The 19,082-nt window shown below is 41.2% G+C and overlaps 1 protein-coding gene across 2 annotated transcripts; it reads right to left on the bottom strand.

Annotated features, from left to right (window-relative positions):
* Nucleotides 1–1,299: 1,299 nt before the first annotated feature.
* Nucleotides 1,300–17,800, bottom strand: wasf3b (WASP family member 3b). 2 transcript variants are annotated; one of them, XM_014975239.2, is made up of 10 exons: nucleotides 17,713–17,800; nucleotides 10,723–10,869; nucleotides 8,429–8,563; nucleotides 8,106–8,259; nucleotides 7,512–7,629; nucleotides 7,065–7,246; nucleotides 6,700–6,975; nucleotides 4,930–5,258; nucleotides 4,327–4,474; nucleotides 1,300–3,082 (listed from the first exon to the last, which is right to left on the bottom strand). In XM_014975239.2, coding segments are annotated over exons 2-10 (1,476 nt in total). In that variant the 5' UTR covers nucleotides 10,856–10,869; nucleotides 17,713–17,800; the 3' UTR covers nucleotides 1,300–3,081. The 2 variants fall into 2 exon arrangements, with proteins under 2 accessions (XP_014830725.1, XP_014830714.1); XM_014975228.2 differs by lacking the exon at nucleotides 1,300–3,082 and having other exon boundaries at nucleotides 3,132–4,474.
* Between the last annotated feature and the right edge of the window lie 1,282 nt (nucleotides 17,801–19,082).

Below are 19,082 nucleotides of genomic sequence, written 5' to 3'. Positions count from 1 at the left end.
GAAGCAATACTCAGACAGCAATAACATCCGCGCTCCGTGAAGCACCATAACGTTTCCGGAAAAGTGAAAGACATGACAGAGAAAGCGTCGGGGTTAATCACTCCCAACGGGGATTGAGGCGAGACCGAGCTACTCGTTCATCCAGGTGACAACACTGCCTCGTTTTATCCACAAACCCCGGGACGGGGTTCTGATCATTTGTCACGTCAGGCGGGAGAGGCAGAGTTGTGAAGTTCTTCTCGCCGTTTGCCTCTTCCTTTCCCGAGCGCATAAGGTTTCACTAGGCGTTGTCGGCTTGAATAACAAAAAAGGGATTTTTTTATTTTATTTTATTCTTTTCTGTGATCGTGCATCTGCTCTGAGTCGCATGTCATTCTGGGTGTGTGTGTGTGTGTGTGTGTGTGTGTATGTATGTGTGTGCGCTACGATGTGTCTCGTGTCGTCGACACCCCTGACCTTAGAGGATTTACACTGTCAGTCTTCCTGTCGGTTCGGAGGAAAGTGGCCTCGTTCCGTGTTTCTTGGCGGGAAGTGGGGACCAGGAAGTTTTGGCGCCCCCAGCACTTAAAGCCAAAGGGAAAAGTGACTCTGAATGAACTGCGACCCCAATCCTGCTGGGGTTTCTGTCGTCACACTCCAGCTCAAATCAACTCTGTCTGAGGCAGGTGTCTGTTAAGTGACCTCTGAATGATCCTACGAGCTAAAAACGGCTACTTCCAAAAACAAAGATGAGTTTGTTGTTTTTTTTATTATTATTTGTTTGGTTTTTACGTTTGATTCATTGAGCCTTTTGACGACATTGCAGGAGCTTCAAAGTCTTCAGGTTTGCTTCGAAGCAGGAGAGAAATATTTTTTTATTAGGACGGGGAGGTCAGCTTGGAAAATGAAAATCAACGTTTCGAATCATGGAAAAAGTAGCCCGTGTGAGGGAATGTGTGCAGAGAGAGGCTCGAACCGGTAGACCCTCAGTGTCGGGCAGAAGTGTTCACACCGCTTTTTCGGTTCCACTTTTTTGTTTCACTACAACCACAGAGTTCAAAATGTTTTCTCGATTTTATGTTTCCGCAATTAACCATCTAAGAAATGTCCACCTGCGTTCAGAGCCACTTTCTGCTGCAGTTAGAAATCTTCATGGCCTAAAAAGTAGAGTATTTTACAATGTAAACATATTAAGCTAAATTTTAATAATAATAAAAAGTCAGTTTACTATGAAATTCTTATTATTAAAGCCAAAAACATATTTAATAGAGAATTGATATTTTATGTTGTAAATATTTTTATTTTTGAAAAGATTTTACATTTATCTGCATTGTGTTTGAAAGGCCTTGCTTCATTAAAAAAAAAGGAAAAAAAGATCCTTTTCTACATCAACCACTTGTGCTGGAAGTCATGTTGTAGTCCAGGGCCGCACAAAATAATTCTGAGGGCCACAAATGGTCCACGGTCTGCAGTTTGGACACCACTGACCTAAACTCTTCCAATGTAGCTAACAGGTTATCGCCCTTTATATCAACTCTGATTAGCTAACCAGCTTCGGTTGTGGAAAAGCATCCCCATAGCATGATGCTACCACCACCATGTTTCACAATGTTGGTATCTTTAGATTGGGTTGATTTTCAATTTCTTTTAAATCTCAGGTAAAGAAAATGACATAGATACAAACTGCTGCATACAACAAAACATTGTTGAGATATTTAGAAAATAATTTCCCTCCCACTTCAAAGTTCACAACGCCTTGTAAAAATCCTGATGAGATACCAAACTGAAGTCTGTGGTTGGCAACATGAATGTGGAAAAAGTTCAAGAGGTATGAATGTTTTTTCAAGGCACTGCAGGTCATAAACCTCTACTGTTTACCTTTTGGAGAATAGTTTATTTTGTTACGGTCACTCAGAGGTTGTATTTCCTTTTCCCTCCTTTCAGGTGTCTGACGTTGTACGACACAAGCGCGCTGTAAAGCCTTTCCCTGAATGTAGTATCTATTTGTTTCTGTAAATAGGGCCTGCTGAACAGGAGGGGTGGGGGAGCTTCTTACCACCGTGCATGGTGCTACCAAAGCTCGTCAGTCTGAGGGGAAAGACTTGGGTTGCACCATCAATTTTTCTCTGCTAACGTTTGATTCATTTGCTCCCTTCAATATGCAGCAGATTTTATTTTATTTTTTTTAAAGGTTTCCCGACTGACGGGAAGGGCAAATGTTTGGGAACTGAATCAACACACAATCGGGGAATGTGAATCTCTTGTTGCAGCTGTACTGACAAGGTTTTCATTGCTGAGCATTTGAATAAGGGCTTTGTAACAAGGAAAGCTGATGAACTGCGAGGTTGGGTGTAATTATCGTTTTTTTTTTAAAACCTTGTTTATCTACTTAATGCATTTATTTTGTGATAATGCACAAAGATGTGAACAAAATTGTCTTTTTTTATATATATCTATATATATAAAAGTGACAAGATGTTGGACCAGCAGGACGAGGCGTCTTTCTTTCTGATGGTTACTATTTTAGAGCTAAGTATCAAAACACTCAAGGGCCTGTCAATGTGTGTGTGAGCGTGAGAGTGTGTGTTGCTGTTTTGTTTTTTTTTGAAGATGGAGATGAGGTTGAAGTCACAGTAACAGCATCTTGTGTAGACGTAATTTTGAATGTGAAATGCACTTTATTTTTTGGGGGGTGAAAATGGCACAACGAATAATTTATCTGCAAAACTAAACGTATTAATGATAATCAACCTGCACTAACCTAACTGAAATATTGTAAAAGACAAAAAAAAAAAATGTTTATGTGAACGTGGCGTCTATTTTTCCAAGGTGTTAGATGTACTTTTTATTGCTTTGGTTAGTGCACTCCACTGAGAAATCTTGTTAATTTTGTATTAAAGACAAACATGTGCTGTGCATAAAACTCCTGCCTCCACTGATGGTTTTTTTTTGTTGTGTTTTTTTTCTAACCAGTGTTTATTTTCCATCCTCGTCATGGCTCACTGCCCTCCTTTTATGCGCTCTTCTGTTTCCTTGGCAACTCCCTTCATAGCAGCACTGTTGCGATGGCAACCGAAGTCCTGCAGCCAGGTGTGTGTTGCGTCTGCGACGAGAGCAGAGCATTGTAGAGATGTGACGGCTCAGCAGCGATCCTTCATTCATGAATTTATTTCTCTTTGGGTCAGAGGTTACAGAGTTACAAACTAGGCCCCCACAACCCCCCCCCCCCCGCCCGCCTCTCCCACATACACACACATTCACAGCAGGGAGCGATTGCAAACGCAGGTGGCTCATTTATAATAAGACATTTCACAAATAATCCTTCCACTGACAACTTTTTAAACACCAAACTTTGTCACATTACAGTAAAAAACTCTGATGTGTTTCTATTGTATTTTATGTAACAGGCCGACACAAAGTGGTGCATAACTGAGGTGAAACTAACGAGTTGTTCTACAAAAATTATGTTTTTAATTCATAAATAAATTCTAAAAATGTGACGGGTGTCGTTTTCACTTCTATGTTCACGACTTTGTGTTGGTCAGTTGCACAGAATTTTAATAAAATGCGTCAAAGTTTGTGGATGTAAGATGACAAAATCTGAAAAGCTTCAAAGGGTATAAATACTTCTGCAAGTCACTTTAAGTTGGGGTTCTGTGGAGTTGCTATCTGCGGTCAGTATCTTTAGCGCAGCAGAAATCCATTGAGGATCTCAGTTTTTCCAAACAGGTCGTTTAAATGGCCGCCACAAGTAAGATACCGATTACTAGTAACGATCCCACAGGACCCCATTTCAAACCAAAGCAGATCTGCCACCACTAAACTCTCCCTATACTTCCAGTTATATTTATCTACAATTTAAAGACTTACCTCAAGATCTATGGTATACATACACAGGTATTTCAGTAAAAACACTTTAAAAAAAGATAAGTACACAGGTTAAGTCAAGAGGAAGGTTTTCTAATAGCTCTAACAGTTTCAAGCTCCGACTATACAGGAAGTAATCACCTCCACATGGTGTGTTATAGTGTTATAATAGAGAAACATCTACTGGGGTGTATTAACAATGCTTCAAAGTAGTATAATGAAGCTCAGTGGTTAACAGATTAAAGAGTATTTAGAGTTCATGTACAGTATTTTTTGCATTTTCCAGTTTTACACCTTATAGCTTATATTGAGCCTACAGCATGTGATTGTGTTCAGGTGCAGCTTCTGTGTTTTACAGCGACAGGGTCTCTGATGGTCTGCGGGTTTGTCGCAGTGGGTGTTCCTCAGGGTGAGCGTGTGATTAAACATGTTTCAGTAGTTCTCCTATGTGTTTTTTTTTTTTTTATGTGTTAATCTGACCAATCGTTCTCCTCCAGCTCCGAGTCGTCCTCCGAGTCGGAGTATTCAACGGCGATGCGGCGCGACAAGATGGTGGCCACGTCGTTCCCGACAGGCTCTCTCTTAGCCTGCTGCTCCTGTTGCTCCTGCACCTTCTTCAGCTGGATGCCTGCAGACAGAAAAGCACATTTAATTGCTTTTTGTTTTTTTTTTAGTTCTACAATAAGAACAGCTCTAGAATAAACTCAATCTCTAATTACAAATTTCAAAATACTGCATAAAAGTTTTTAAATTATCCCAAATGTATTCCTTCTTCTCATCCAAGGAATCACAGTGTCTTGTAACCTTTCAAAACTGGCCTTTAAAAGGTTCACTTTTTACTCTGTCTGTCTTAATCTTTACGGCAGCTTTTTGTACTGAAAACGACACTGGTTGATCTTTTTAGTACTGATAATCCAAAAAAGATGTAAACTGAGGTTTGACATGGAAATGAATAATAACAAAAAAAAACATCAGAAAGAAGTTTTTACTTATTAAAACCACTTTAAAATATTAGAAAAATGTTCCTCAATAAAAGACAAGGAGAACTAAATCTTCTCCTGCTTGAAGTCGAGTAAATCTTACCCATGCGTATAGCAGCCAGCAGGTCACTGCGAGCGTCGTTGACCGCCGCGTTCTCAGCCTGCGCCGCGGAAGACATCTTGTAGGACGTGGAGTGGGAGGCACCAGCTGGGACGGGTGGAGGCGGTGGCCCCGGGGGGCCGGGAGGAGGCGGAGCCACTTGAGCTCCAGATAAAGGTGGCGGAGGCGGAGCGTAGCCGCCGGCGGAGATGACGGCCATGGGGCCGGGGGACATGGGGCCGCCGGGCGGTGAGGCGAAGGCCGTCTGTGCAGAAGGTATGACGGGTGCGGGGGGCGGCGGGGGAGGGCCGGTGTTGGCGTAGCCGTCCATACTGCAGAAGAAGACAGAGGGACGAGTTAGCAGAAACCATAGCAACCGGCAGCTATACACTAGGGGGCAGCAATAACACAGAGTTAGTCATTTCATGATAGAGCCTGGGCTGTTAAGTATTTTTGATACCAATTAAAAGCAGGCACTATTTGAACAAAGAAAAGCCATTTGGCAATAAGTTAAAGCTCAGAGCTGTGTGAAAGAGAAGAAGTGAGCCTTTGTTAGCCGGATCCTGTAAATTAAATCTGGAAAGTGTCCAGGGATTAGACAATTATGTCCCCTGTTTCTCATTTGTTCTGTCATTAAAATCTAATTGCTCAAGCAGAATAATGAAAGAAGGCGAGTCCGTCTCAGGTAATGAGATTTTGAAAAACGCACACGTTAAAAACATCAGAAGGTTTTTAAGATTAACCTCAGAGGAACGTCAATGCAGCTACCAGAGACCAGCTGAAGGAAGAGATCAACGTGCTGCAGATTGAACCTTAACCTCATGGAAACACAGAGCGCGAAACATAAAGTGATGCCGGTAAGCCTCAGTTAGTTAAAGCTAAGCTGAGAAGAAGAAAGAAAGCTGAAAATTCCTCTTCCTAAACGTGACTCTAAATGCAACTGGACTATTGGATGCACTTCTATTATATTCATAATGTTTTAAATTTGTTTATTTTAAACGGGGCAGCGTTATGTAATTTCCAAGTATATCGTGCCATTTTATAGCACAACCAAGTAACTATGTTGCCTTCTGTAGTAAAAATGCTGTATATAACCAACATAACTGTAAAGAAACTCAGAAATTTGATGCCTTGAAATTAGACCTCTGTCTCTTTAAAAAGCTCCTGTTTGTCCAACACTCTGACTTCAGCACGTCATCTCAACAATGTTCCTCCGTTATGCAGTTTACAGCAATACTTAGGAGTGCTGGACTGAGAAGTAGTTTGTATGAAATGGAAATAGGTGAAATTTTTATGCAATCCTGAATGGTTGCCTAGGCAGATTCAAGGAAATCTCAAACATACATGAAATAATCAAGGCAACAATCCAAGTTTTTGATAAGAAAATAACATATTGCCTAAAATTATCATTTTTGATACAGCCCTTTTAATAAATAAATATAATTAATATCATTCTGGATTTTTAAAGTCATGATTTAAAACCTTTAAAACTGGCAGAAAGCGTTTTTTACAGTCCTCCTGTTTCAACGATGCAGGTGGTTTATGTTTATGTAAGTTGGTATCACCGTCTTCTTGCTACTCCTAGATAAAGGTCAGATCTTTGGCGTAAATAGCAAATAACTATCCTGTTATTACCAGATTCTCCTCCAGAGCTAGCTTGGCTTTCTCAGCTGCTTCTCTAAATGTTCTCCTTGTCCAGTTGGTGAGTTTAGGTGGAGACCTGCAATGTTGGCAGCTTTCTCCAATCTAACCCCTGCTTTAAACTGTATTTACCTGTAGTCCATTGGTGGCAGAGACATAGAGCCACCATTCATGGCCTCAGCTGGTGGAGGAGGCAGAGGGGCTTGGTGGTGGTGCGGGCGGCCCAGCGTCCCGCCCTGGTAGGCCATCATGGTCCTGCCTCTGCTGTCTTGCTCGCCTCCTCCCCGGGGGGCGTGTCCTGCGGCCATTTGGGCGGCCAGGATGCTGGGCGGGGGGCCAGAGTAGGTGTGGGCGTGTCCGGCGTGGTTCATGCTGTTGGGGTAGTGATGCTGATCCACACTGTGACCCCTGAGAGAAAAAATACAGTCAGTGATAGGAATAAAAATAGTTTTTTTTTTTTTAAATAAACAAAAATCCAGTTTTTGTTCCGTAAGTACCTGTTTTCTGGCGACATAGATCCTTCAGAGGAGGCGGCTCTGTCTCTGTGTATTGTGTGCCGGTGGTCTGGCCTCAGCTCCTTGTCCAGAGCCATCATGTTCCACTCCTGCCGACGGTTCCTCGCTTTGCGGACCTTCTTGACCTCCCTCTGCAGAGTCCCATCCACACAGCGCCTCTGCTCCTGCAGCAAAGCGTAAGAAAAATGCGATATGACCTCAAACTCGACTTGGAAATAAAATGTTCTCCAAAAGCTGTGGTTGTAGCACTTCTTTTTTTGTGTGTGTTTTTAATGAAACCAAGATCAGTTGAAACGACTTTGTTTTACTCCTCATAATATCGGAGAAAGTTGTGGTTGGACAGCAATTAAAATCTCATAAGCAGATCGCAGACAAGCACTGTGGGAAATCAAAGCCGAGCACTGAGAAGATCCCAGCCGGTTTCATTACCTTCTGCTTCCTCTTCTCTTTCCTTTTGTCCTCCGTGTCCTGCAGCATCTTTTCTTTCCACAAGTCAAAAAAGTAGGAGGGGTCCGTGTAAAATTTAAGGGCTTCCTTGTGATCGTCTCTAAATAATAATAATAAAAAAAAAACAAATACGGAGGTTATGAAATACAGACCTCTCCATGGATACAGTTCAGGTTTATATCCACTCACCATCAACAGGAATGAAATTTTATTTTTTGTCTAGTAAAGAATCAATTTAGGTTCCAGTGTTACCTGTTGTACAATTAACATCAACTTAAGCTTCAAATTAATTATTAAAAGTTAAATATTTGTATACATCCCCACTAACATTTGGCACAATTCACTTTTCACTGCCATCAACAAGATCCTAGTAATATTTAGGTTGGATAATTGACCACTCTGCAGAGTTTTTATGGATATGTCACACTAGTATCAACTTTATACAACATCTTCTAAGTAACAATTGCAGCTGTTGACTAAAAGGTTGATTTTACATGAAGCTAATGCTAAGAAATGTGGTAGATTTCAGTACAAACAGCCAGCAGAACGTCAGAGTTCAACGTGGAGAAGGCGGACCTGTAAGGCGTGAGGATGGTGAGCGGTGGCGGCTTGTCGCTCAGGTTGTACATCTCTTTAACCGGGTTGGGAACGCTGCTCTTGGACACCACCTGCTGGTCTTGAGTGGTGGAGCTCTTAAAGGCCTTCCTCATGTTGATATCTTGCAGAGAAACTGAGAACAAAAACAGAGAAATGGTTCCGCTGTTATTAAAAGAAAAAGGGCTTTCAGTGATTAGAAATCATGAAAAACACACACACACACACACACACACACACACACACACGAGACTGACATCACTTTGGTGACAGATGGCGGCTTGCTGCGCTACCCTTCTACCCACCTTCCTCCACTGTGGAGTCCAGCTGTGTGACTTTGACGGCGAGCCGGTCGATGCGGTCCTGCAGAGAGTTGGCGCGCAGGTAGAAATTGTTGGCCTCGTTAAACAGTTCGCCAAATATGTCCTCTGCATGTTTACCTGGAGAAAAGAGGGGAGGGGGGAAAAAAACAAAACACAAAAGTAATGGGAAACCGAAGGAGGAGGACGGAGACTTTAATCTTCATTCCAAGCCGAGCGGATCCCCACAGGGCCTGAGGTCCGATCGATACAAAGATAATGTGATACAGCGCATAACGAGAGTCGAAGGATCAGTGCTGGGAACTGTAACTCATTCGACTCCATAAAGAAATTACCTCATGAATAATTTAACACGAGTCAAATATAAATCATCCGAATCGATCTCTGTAGATATTAATGTGCAGTAAGTGACCAAAAACAGCTGCATTCGTTTACGCCGCCACCAACTTTCCACACTTCTTAAAGGAGACAGACGACTAATTTTGAAATAAAAGCTCTTAATATTCGCAGAAGGAAGGACCATTGGGGCACGATCATCAAAATCTTTCCTACATTTTGTGTTTTTGGGTTTTGTGTCTACCAGCTTTATTCATACACACATTAACACACACTCTTACTCAATGGGTTTGTGGGGCCGTGGCACCTCCTTCCCTCCCTTGGGGGCGCCACTGAACACATGACTTGTGAAAGACCTCATTTAGGTACATAAAAGAAGACCAAATGCTATTTTGACTTTTTTTTAATTTAATTTTATTTAATTTTATTTTGCATCACTTTTCTTCCACTTCTCAATCACAAACAACTTTGTGTGGCTCCTCATTAAATACCCCTGAAGTACATTAGAGTTTGTACTTCACAACCATGGAAAGCGTTGAGTTCAAATTAATTGACATATTTATGAGGCGAGGCAGATTTACAGAGGTAAAATTTAAAAAAAAAAACTTTATTATCTGATTAAAGCTTCTGAAAGAGAATGAGAACATTTTTTAAGCTAAGCAATAGTTCCTTCATGTGATTCATGTGGAGAAAAAGCAAGAAAAACTCTTATCCTAAAATTGGAAATTGTTGCTCACTGCAACTCTGACTGAAATCAAACAGGGGAAGTTTCATTATAGTTTCAATGACTATTTCGGTGCAGAACATTACGTCCAAGCGTCCTATAGAGAACACGGGGCTATTTCTGTCAGGCCTGCTGACAGGATGGGCTGCAGGAAAAACATTTAGAGGAAGGAAGAATCCCGAATCCATCATGCTGAGCCCGTCAGCCCCGGCCTCTCTTTATGGCCCGGCCATGCACACAAAAACATCCACGGCGTACCGAGTATGTAGATTTCCTCTGTCGGGCCCTTGAAAGCATTTATATTTAACCCACACAGCTGTTGCCGAGAGGCCGACTCCCTCGGCAGGAACTTGACACAATAAGACGCGGACAGAATCGATACGGAGGGGCCGAAAAAGCAGAGAGGATAGATGTTTTAATTTATCCCACAACAAACTTTCAGCACAGTTCATGCGGGAGTCGGAAAATGAACGCAGCTAAGTGCCAAATAAAAACACATTAACGGTGTGTTGATGTGTGCGGGAAGAGAAAGCGGATGGAAGATGGGTGGCGCGCTGTGAAAACTCCATTTTGCAGTGGGTCACGATATCGACAAGACCAGCGCGTAAACAGCTTTCATCCAAACACACACTCCGACACACACAAACCCAGAGTAGCAGCTCGGTCACATGCCCGCCACTGGACGGATAAGGTCCTTTTGCGGCGCTGTCTGAAATGATTACATTTCAGCGCTCTGTGTCCCAGTGTGAGGCTGGCGTAAGCCTGCAGCGAGCCCTGTGACCCTCTCCACCGCTGTAACCATGACGACATACAAATCAATCACAGCTTTAGGATTAATGACGAAGCCGGCGCAAAGAGGATCCGCAGAGTATAAACATCATCGTGCTAAGCTTAATGGAGGGGGGGAAACCCCAAAGGTGCTGCTGTAGTTTCAATCTGTTTTTCTCTTTTAATTTATTCAGATATTAATATTTTAAGCAGCCGTTTGTTTAATTGAAAGTCGCCTGCAATTAGTTGGAAGAAGATGCTTCAGTTAGACGAGACCACAACTCAACAAAGAGGGCAGTACACCACCCGAATCACACCGTTCCAACGTGGCGATTGCAGCACCGTCATGTGGGATTACTTTTCTTTAGCTCGACCGTGGAAACCGGAGGCAACAAAACGTGAAGAAGGGGTGTGAATACTTTGCGTCTGTAAGTGTGCGTGTGTCTCTTACTCAGGCTGCTGAGCTGGCGGATGATGGCCGACAAGGTGTTGTTCATCACGCACTCCAACTCGCTGCCGATGCCGTCCGGCAGCGCCCCCCGGCAGAGGTGGCGCGGCTCGATGTTTCTCTTCACCAGCGGCATGGCGAGGCCTCAGACTGGAGGGAGGAGCACACACACACATCAGACACAGATGTAGACAGTCAGCATCTAATCTGCTGAGGCGTTAATGAGCAAAGCATTGATCAAACTCCTAATTACTTCAGTGATCAATGTCGAAGTTTATACATCGGAACGCAGTCTGATTTCCCAAGAGTGACATTTAATTGCTTAGTGTGGGAACATGTCAGTTTCTTGTCACGAACTGAAACTGATGAGGAGCAACAAAACTCCTTCTAAAAAACTCTGGAAACATGAAGTACAGTATATGATGTAAAACATAATAATAATTTAATTACCTTTTTAAAAACATCTTTTTGTCTTTTTGCCTAAAATGCAAAAAGACAGCCTTCCTTTAGTGAACACTTGATCATTTGTAGCAAAGGTTGCTTCTGCAGCTAGAAAATACTTCTACTATCAACATGTGAAAAACTCAGCCCTTTCTTAAGGAGTTTAAACCAGGTGAAGCTAAAACTTTGTAACCAGAGGAGTTCTGTGTAGTTTATCTTTATAAACAAAGTGGGGTTTTCTTCTTAAATGCAAACTGTATATATTTCTTGCACAGGTTTGGCTCTTACTGTGTTGTTCTTTCAGCAAATGGCCTTTTGTAGAGTCTGTATACTCCAGATAGCAATAATCATCAACTAATCTAGTGACAAGACACACTGACAATGGAAATGGCAGCAACATGCATTGAGGATGTTTTTCTTCATCCAGAGTAAATCCTTACGTTAAAATGACCCAGTTAAAGTCCAGCCCTACATCCAAGAGAAAATCTGTGGAAGGACTTGAAAGCTGATGTTCACAGACGCTCTCCTTCTAATCTGTCCGAGTTTGAGCTTTCTTCCAAAGAAGAATGGGGGGGGGGGATTCTGATTCCAGATGTGGGATGTTGGTAGAGATTTCCAGCTGCTACTGCAGAGAAACGTGGTTCACATTTGCACAGGTTTTGTGAATGTGCAAACTGACAAAACCTGGTTCACGTTTGGCGTTAGATAGAGAAACGTGGTTCGCATCTGATGTTAGATTTTTATTTAGTTTGATGAAAACGGTGTAAAGTTTTCCTTTAAGTTGGTATATCCCTTAAAATCACTACCCCAGATCGCATCCAGGTGTGTAGCTGTAATTTGGTAAAATGTGAAAAAGTAAAAAAAATAAATAAATAAAAAAATGTAAGAATATTTTTGCAAAGCGCTGTATGTTCTGTAAAAATAATTTGCGTGTGTGTGTGTGAGTTGATGGGGAGATTGTGAACGGCGACCAAAGCCAGGAGACTCCTGGCGACTGGAGGAAAGATTAAAGCATTAGTGATGGGAAGATGCAACATGCCAGCTAATCCCAGGCTAGCCTGTCACCGGCCCAGCTGGAAAACTGTCACAGCCAGAGATTCTGCTTAACATAAAACAAAATAAATAAATAAAACTTTAATACACCCAGAGGCAAAGCGTTCTTTTCTTTGGCTTTCTGCAGACGATAAACTGTGCTTTGCTCCCATCCCCTGCAAATCTGAACACGACTGCCTCATCTACCGCTCAGTCGCTGCAGGATCTCACACTCTTACTCTCTGAGCATCAGAGAGCAGTCGTCTTATCAGCCCCTCTGCCTGCTTCCTGTTTTTGCTGCTCGAGTTTTCTTCCTGTTTCCTGGTCCTTCTCTGGTGTCACAGCAAACCTTCCCGTCTCAGCTCAACGCTCAACAGAACAATACAGTCGCGGCTGGAGAAGCAACCAGAGGGAGAGTTTCTTTTTTTTTTTTTCCAAACAAATATTCCCGAAATGATTCAGGCTCAGTTATGGTTCCAGAGTGTTTTTACTGCACAGCTTTTCTGAAAAGGGAGAAAAGCAGGTTGCATCGACACAGGAGACCTGGCAGCCCTACAGAGGGCTAATAATAGCGGACTGGCTCATGAAACATAGACAACAACACGGAATAGAAACCTGAATAAAGTGGAATTCTTGGCAACACATTGAAACGTACAGTACTGGTCCTCCAAGCAGAATACTATGAAACTCCCAAAGCCTTAGAAATGGCTTCATAAACGTTTCTGGCCTAAAACAGATCTGCCCAAATGTATTCAAACCTCCAACTGATTTAGATTTAAAAATAGTTTTATTCCACCAAGATGCTTGTAGAAAATGAAAGAGGTGAAAGATAATAAAACAACATAAAGTAGAATCTATTTTGAGAAATAAAACTTAGGTGTTTTTTTTTTTTTTTTAATTAAATGTTGAAAAGTATTCACACTATTCTCAGTAATTAATGGCGGTTCTCCCTGGTGATTTATCTGTGTTGATCCTCTCCAGGTCTTTGAGGTAGGTGGGCCGCCTTTCCATCACCCTAATCTTTAGCTTCCTCCGTAGATTTTCCAGCAGATTCAAGTCAGGACTCGTTGATAGTAATAATTACTCTCCGTTAGGAAGAAAAATTTTGGTAAAATTAAAAGATTACTTTGAACCATGAGTCTGTCGGCGTTTGAATGACTTTAGGCTTAAAATTCAATGTAAATGCCATTGATTCTCAACTTTTCTTTACTTTCCTAAGATCAGGACATGATGTGTTGCCTTTAGCCCACTTCTTGTTACGAGAAAGGTTTTATTAAAAGGATTTCTCAACTCCACAGGTATGGCAGTAGTCAGGTTTGGGTAAGCTTTCCCAAAAACGTGCTCCATTGTCATCACTCATCTTCTCTCTGTTTAATGTTAAAATTCATTTGATAATCTGAAAAAAACAGAGTAAAACCTGTAGACGGGTCAAATCTGCTGATGTTTAACATGAAGAAACTCAATTTCTCAAAAGGAAACCGCAGTAATTATCTGTTCAGCTATCAGTCACCCAGAATGATTTCTACCCACAGTCTCCTAACTAGATCCGGCAGCATCATGCCAACAAGCTAAATCAAAGTGTAAAATTACACCCATAATGGGCTGCCACAAAGAATGACTAATCCAGCCAACAAGATGCCTGAAGTGTCCCAAAACCGCGGCTTTCAGCTTTCTGCATGAACACTTTGGAAACACTGCGCTTTCTGTTGGAAAGGAGGTGATGCAAATTAGAAGATTGCATGTTTTTGCTCACACTGTCTGGCTTGCATGACAATCACACTGATGAGGCGAAATAATGAGCAACCAGAGGGTTGTGGGGGGTGGGGGGGTGAGCCTTGTCTTGCTTGTGAGACATGAGGGGAAAAGAGGAGGGCGCTCTAAACGAGACGCAAAGTGGGACGAGAGTGTGACAGATGAGGTACAGTAAATGAGTCGGTGTGTGTGAGAACGAGTGTGTTTTAAGGGTGAGTGGGAAAGAGACAGCAGAGCATATCTATATATGTGTGTGTTTCTGTGTTTGTGTGACGGAGAAAGGCTGGATTGAGTGGGGGGGATGGGTCTCGAGAGAGGACCTCAGGGAAGCCACTGAAAGGTTCCCGGGACAATAGAGCTCCGTTCACACGGCAACAGCACTGGCTCTCCCATGAATCCCCCTCCCCTCCACCTTCCTCCTCCTCCTCCTCGTCTTCCTCCGCAACCTTCTCTAAGCCCCCCTCTACTGAAAGCAAAAGCAAGCAAGCTCTCCTTTTTCTAAAGGTTGAACAGATAGATCGGCAGATATCCTCACTTCTGTGTTCACAGCGCCTAACGCTTCCTCAGGGTCATGTGTTTGGATGCTTTAATTGTTCCAACACAACATGCACACTCAGCCCTTCTCCAAAACATCACACCAGGTAGCCTCTCAAATGTCCCATTGGCGAGCCCAAAAAACCCCAGCCTGGCTGCATCCGGGAGCGAAACCCGGCTCCCCTGCGGCCGCCGGGCCTTACTACTACAGACCTGAGAGCTCCATTAAGTTCTGAAAGGCGGGTCATTACCAATTTATGCTCTACGTCCAGCTTCTCGTGTCGGAGGCTGTTTTGCTCGTTCTGATGTTATAAATAATGCATCCTGGATTACGTCAGATCTCACTGCCCCAAATACGACGTCTAAAAACAAAACGGGAACCAGGAACGTCGGCTGGTTCTAATAATATTCGGGGATAAACGTAGTGGAATATGGGAAAAGCTCCTTTAAATATAGAATCCTGCCGGGGTGAAAAGAGGACTCTGATGTCCGATTTTGACCTATTTTTAAATGTAAGAACCACGGCATATAAAAGACACCTAAGTGAAGCAGGTGATGTGACAGAGCTGGTAGTTACACGATTATCACCATTCACACATTATTGTGTCAGTCAAATGTCACCAGATATACCAGAAATGTTGATACTAATATCTACTTCAACCTCTTTAACAAAGTTTGTACTTTACTTAAATAATTTGCTCTATTACATGAAAACCGATATTTTATAGTATATTGTATATAAACATATAAAGGGAATGCTTTTCCAACAACATGACTGCAAAAAAAATTATTGTATCAATTATGATACAAAAAAAGATAGGTTTTGTTAAAATAGTCAAATGAACAATCAGCTTTAAAAATATATATATAAAAAAATTCAAACAACAGTTTCTTGCATCAGACTTCAACAAGTTTTTTTTTCGTTTTTTTTTTTTTTAATCGTCAAACTAAATTCTACTGATTGGTATGTTGGGAGATCTTAATTTTGAGTAGAGCTAGTTTTAAGACAGTATAAATTTCATTCTCAGACTAGCTGTCAGCCTCAGCCTGCAGGAGCAGCTAATCTTTATTTATATCAAAATGCATGCATGCATGCATGCATGCATGCATGCATGCATGTGACTAATCAATTCATTATTTCTCACTGTTTAATGTCAACCATGCAAATAGCACCGAACATGTTGCTGCGATGATTGAAAGCATAACTGTGGAGAAAATGTTAAAACAGTCGAGCAACAACTACCATATCCTAAGCAGTTTTCCTTTTCTTTTTTTTTTCTTTTTCTTTTTTTTTTATAAATCTTTAGTTACATTTAAATCAGACATTTATTGACATACTGGGAAAACAATGTAGTGGGTAATCCAGCAAAATAGCCATATTTACCTTTTAGCTCCCTAATGATCTAGGCGTTTTAGGACGCTTTTTTAGTGTAATGCATGCTCTACGTCCAGCTTCTCGTACAATTGAGAGGTTCCGTTTTTGGAACTTGTTTCACATGGAGCATTATCTGTGTCGGACCACTGACTGACACAACCTTCTGTAGGGCAATGTGACAAGGAAGGAAAATATCCTATTGCGATCTTAACGTTAAATGTTGTATTGGTGATATCTGCAGTTGTTAACCCAGATTTTCCACACTCTTCTTTTTCTTTTCTGGCATCATGCTGCTGCTAACGCTTTAGCGTCGTGGCTGCTGCTGCTGTCTCTATCTTAACTCAAGGAGGGCAAAAAGAGCAAAGGAATAGGGATGCATCGATAAGAAAATTTGGGACGTTATCGGTATTTCTGTTGCATCGATATTTTATATGTTGTATACGATTTCCTATCCTTTTGACACTGGGAAAAAGTGACCATGCCGTCGACATTGATTTTCTTCTTCACTATCACACATATCGAATACCACATGGCCAACCTCCTCCCCTCCCAAAAACACATAACCAAATGACAACAAGATGGAAATAAACATCGTTATTAACACCAGTTTACTTATGGGACCAAATGGATATGTTAAAAAATGACTAACATCGACTGATACTGATTTTAGCACAGCTATATCATTCCTGCTCTTCAATTTACTAAACGTGTTAGTGGTACACAGCGCTTGAATCCGATGTGGTCAGATTAGCCAACCAAATACAAGTCACCTAAATGCAGCTCAAATGTGGTTGGGGTTGATTAAATATTAAAATATATATTTTGAAAAAGTAACACTGGTGTATAGGTTTAATGTACAGTGTTACCCCATTAAGATTTTTGTGATTGAGAAAGGCAGAAATCAGCTAACTAGCTAACTGTAACCATTTAGGATTGCTCCGATTCCTACCGACAGATACGATACTGACTGCTAAAAACAACTCTCACAAACTCCACTTAATATTTTTTTAAAAAGTATCTCGGTTGTCAGTAAATATATCAACTTTGTTTGGATCAAACATATCAAAATAAAAATAAATATTATGAAGGTACAAATCCATGTGCTATGATCAGTTTAGAATAAAGTCACTTACATTTTGCTATCTAGTTTTGTTTTAAATTGTTGTGCAACCACTTGAAAACCGCGGTATTTTTTTTTTTACATAAACGTATACTGTAAGTTATTACTTGACTAATCAAAATGTTGTTGATGCAAATCCAATTTTAGCTACTTTTTTACTGCAATACTTTGGCATTTCTATCCTTACATTTCCAATTTAGTCACTTCTTTGCTATTTTTTCTTTCTTCAATTTATTATTTAGATGTCTAAATTTCACGTTTAAGCACTCTCTTCCGTTTCCCTCCCCTCAGGCTGACAAAAGCATGCACACACATACACAGAGGCGTAAATTGATGGCAACCGCGATCAATCACTGTTCCGCACCGTCGCTTTTCGTTACCAATGGACTGACCCACATCTGTTCATCTCTTGCTCCCCAATTTTCTACTATTTATAATCAAAATTCAACCTGGCGTCTTCGATTGGGTTCTCTAACAAGCACGAATTATTATTTTTGGTTAAATAGCTTCAAAGTAACCTGGTAGCAGGGATAATATTCAATGTTTCGGGGTCGTGTATTATATTCTCCTCCGCCGGGGTCCGCTCCGACTGACCACTTTGCTTAGCTAGCTTATGTCCAGTCTTCGACTATTTAGTTTGGTCAAATTAGACCAGAGTCTGCAGAAATATCTACATAAATGTCATTATTATAATAAATGGTGTCACTGTTGATTGTAAAAAGCATCATAAGGCCCTCACCAGAACTTGAAATATTAGAAGAAATCACTCCGTCCGCATGTCCCGTTAGTTACTCCTACTAGCTCTGCCATCCTGTGTCCCCCAACCCGTCTGGCCACTCTGGGGAAAATCCTTTGAGGATGAAGACACGCCCACTATCCAATCCAACCAATCATATTTCAGAGCAGAGGATTTATCACATAACGGACGTACCAATTAGCCAATGGGATCTCTGTAAGACAATGACTGACAGGGAACCTCCCCAGTTCTAAAGCAATGCTGAGAATGAAAGAGGCGGGGCCACAGTTGGGCGTTGCTCAAGGGATTTTTCCCCATTCAACTAGCATGTCTACATCATAGGTGCTATAAATGACAATATTTACAATCTTATCTCTACTTCATTTGGAGACTTTCTAAAATGGCGTATAGTAGCCTCAGAGATTTTGATTGTGCTTCTAAGTTAATACAAAGCACTGATACAATGAGTAAGCTGGGCATTATATTACAAAAATAGCTGGGCCAGCATCCTTCAGAAAAAGGTTCAACAGAACCTGATCCAGATTTATGGTCTAGTGTTTCAGGTGTGTGCTTAGGCGAAAATAGTCAGCGAAATATGTCTGCAACAGAAAAGAAAAAAAAAAGACATGTAAGCAAAGGAAACATATTGCATTATTGCACAATAAAGGAAGAAAAATCAATGTATTTTGAAATGATTTAATGCTTTCCAGAAGTGTCTGAGTTGCTCCTATTTTTACTGTTCAAATAATAAAACAAATCCAAGATAGCAATGTCAAACTTAATAAGTAGCTGATATTTTGAGAAGCTACCCTTTTTCCACCTCCTCCCCATCTTGCTTGGTGTCCAATATCTTCTGCTTAAATGAATGCAATTGACTTGTTATTTTTAAGCACATTTTTTGACCCGTGTGACCAGTCAGAGTGAGTTATGGGGCAGATTCTTGTTTGAGATTGCATGGTCAAGTAGGTAAGAGCTTTTTGGAGCAAGATAAATTGCAGCATGCATCCTGTGTGAATAATATGTTCTAGTGCATCTTGCCGGAGTCCTAAAGCCTTAGAAAAAACACAAATGCCAGGTAATTTTTTTTAAACCAACTTCAATTTCTTTGGATCAATGAGTACTGTATTCTTCTTCATGTTGTAAGGATAAAGTTGTTGAAATTTTAAAATCAGGGTTAGGTTATAATATCCCAAGCTTTAAAATTCTCACAGAGTACTTAAATTCAGAATCTGAAAATGGAAACAGTACTTTAAGCAAATCTACAAGACTTGGCTGTCTTGTAGACATCAATCAGAGAGGCAGACAAGAGGTCAAAGGTAACTCTGGAGAAGCTGCAGAGACACTGTTGACAGGACAACTATTAGTTACTATGT

The sequence above is a fragment of the Poecilia mexicana genome, unplaced genomic scaffold (assembly GCF_051168715.1).
Source record: "Poecilia mexicana isolate PSO_F unplaced genomic scaffold, ASM5116871v1 scaffold_20, whole genome shotgun sequence".
Classification (NCBI taxonomy): domain Eukaryota; kingdom Metazoa; phylum Chordata; class Actinopteri; order Cyprinodontiformes; family Poeciliidae; genus Poecilia; species Poecilia mexicana.
Note: the sequence above shows the minus strand (reverse complement) of the source record. Positions and strands in the feature narration are given on the sequence as shown.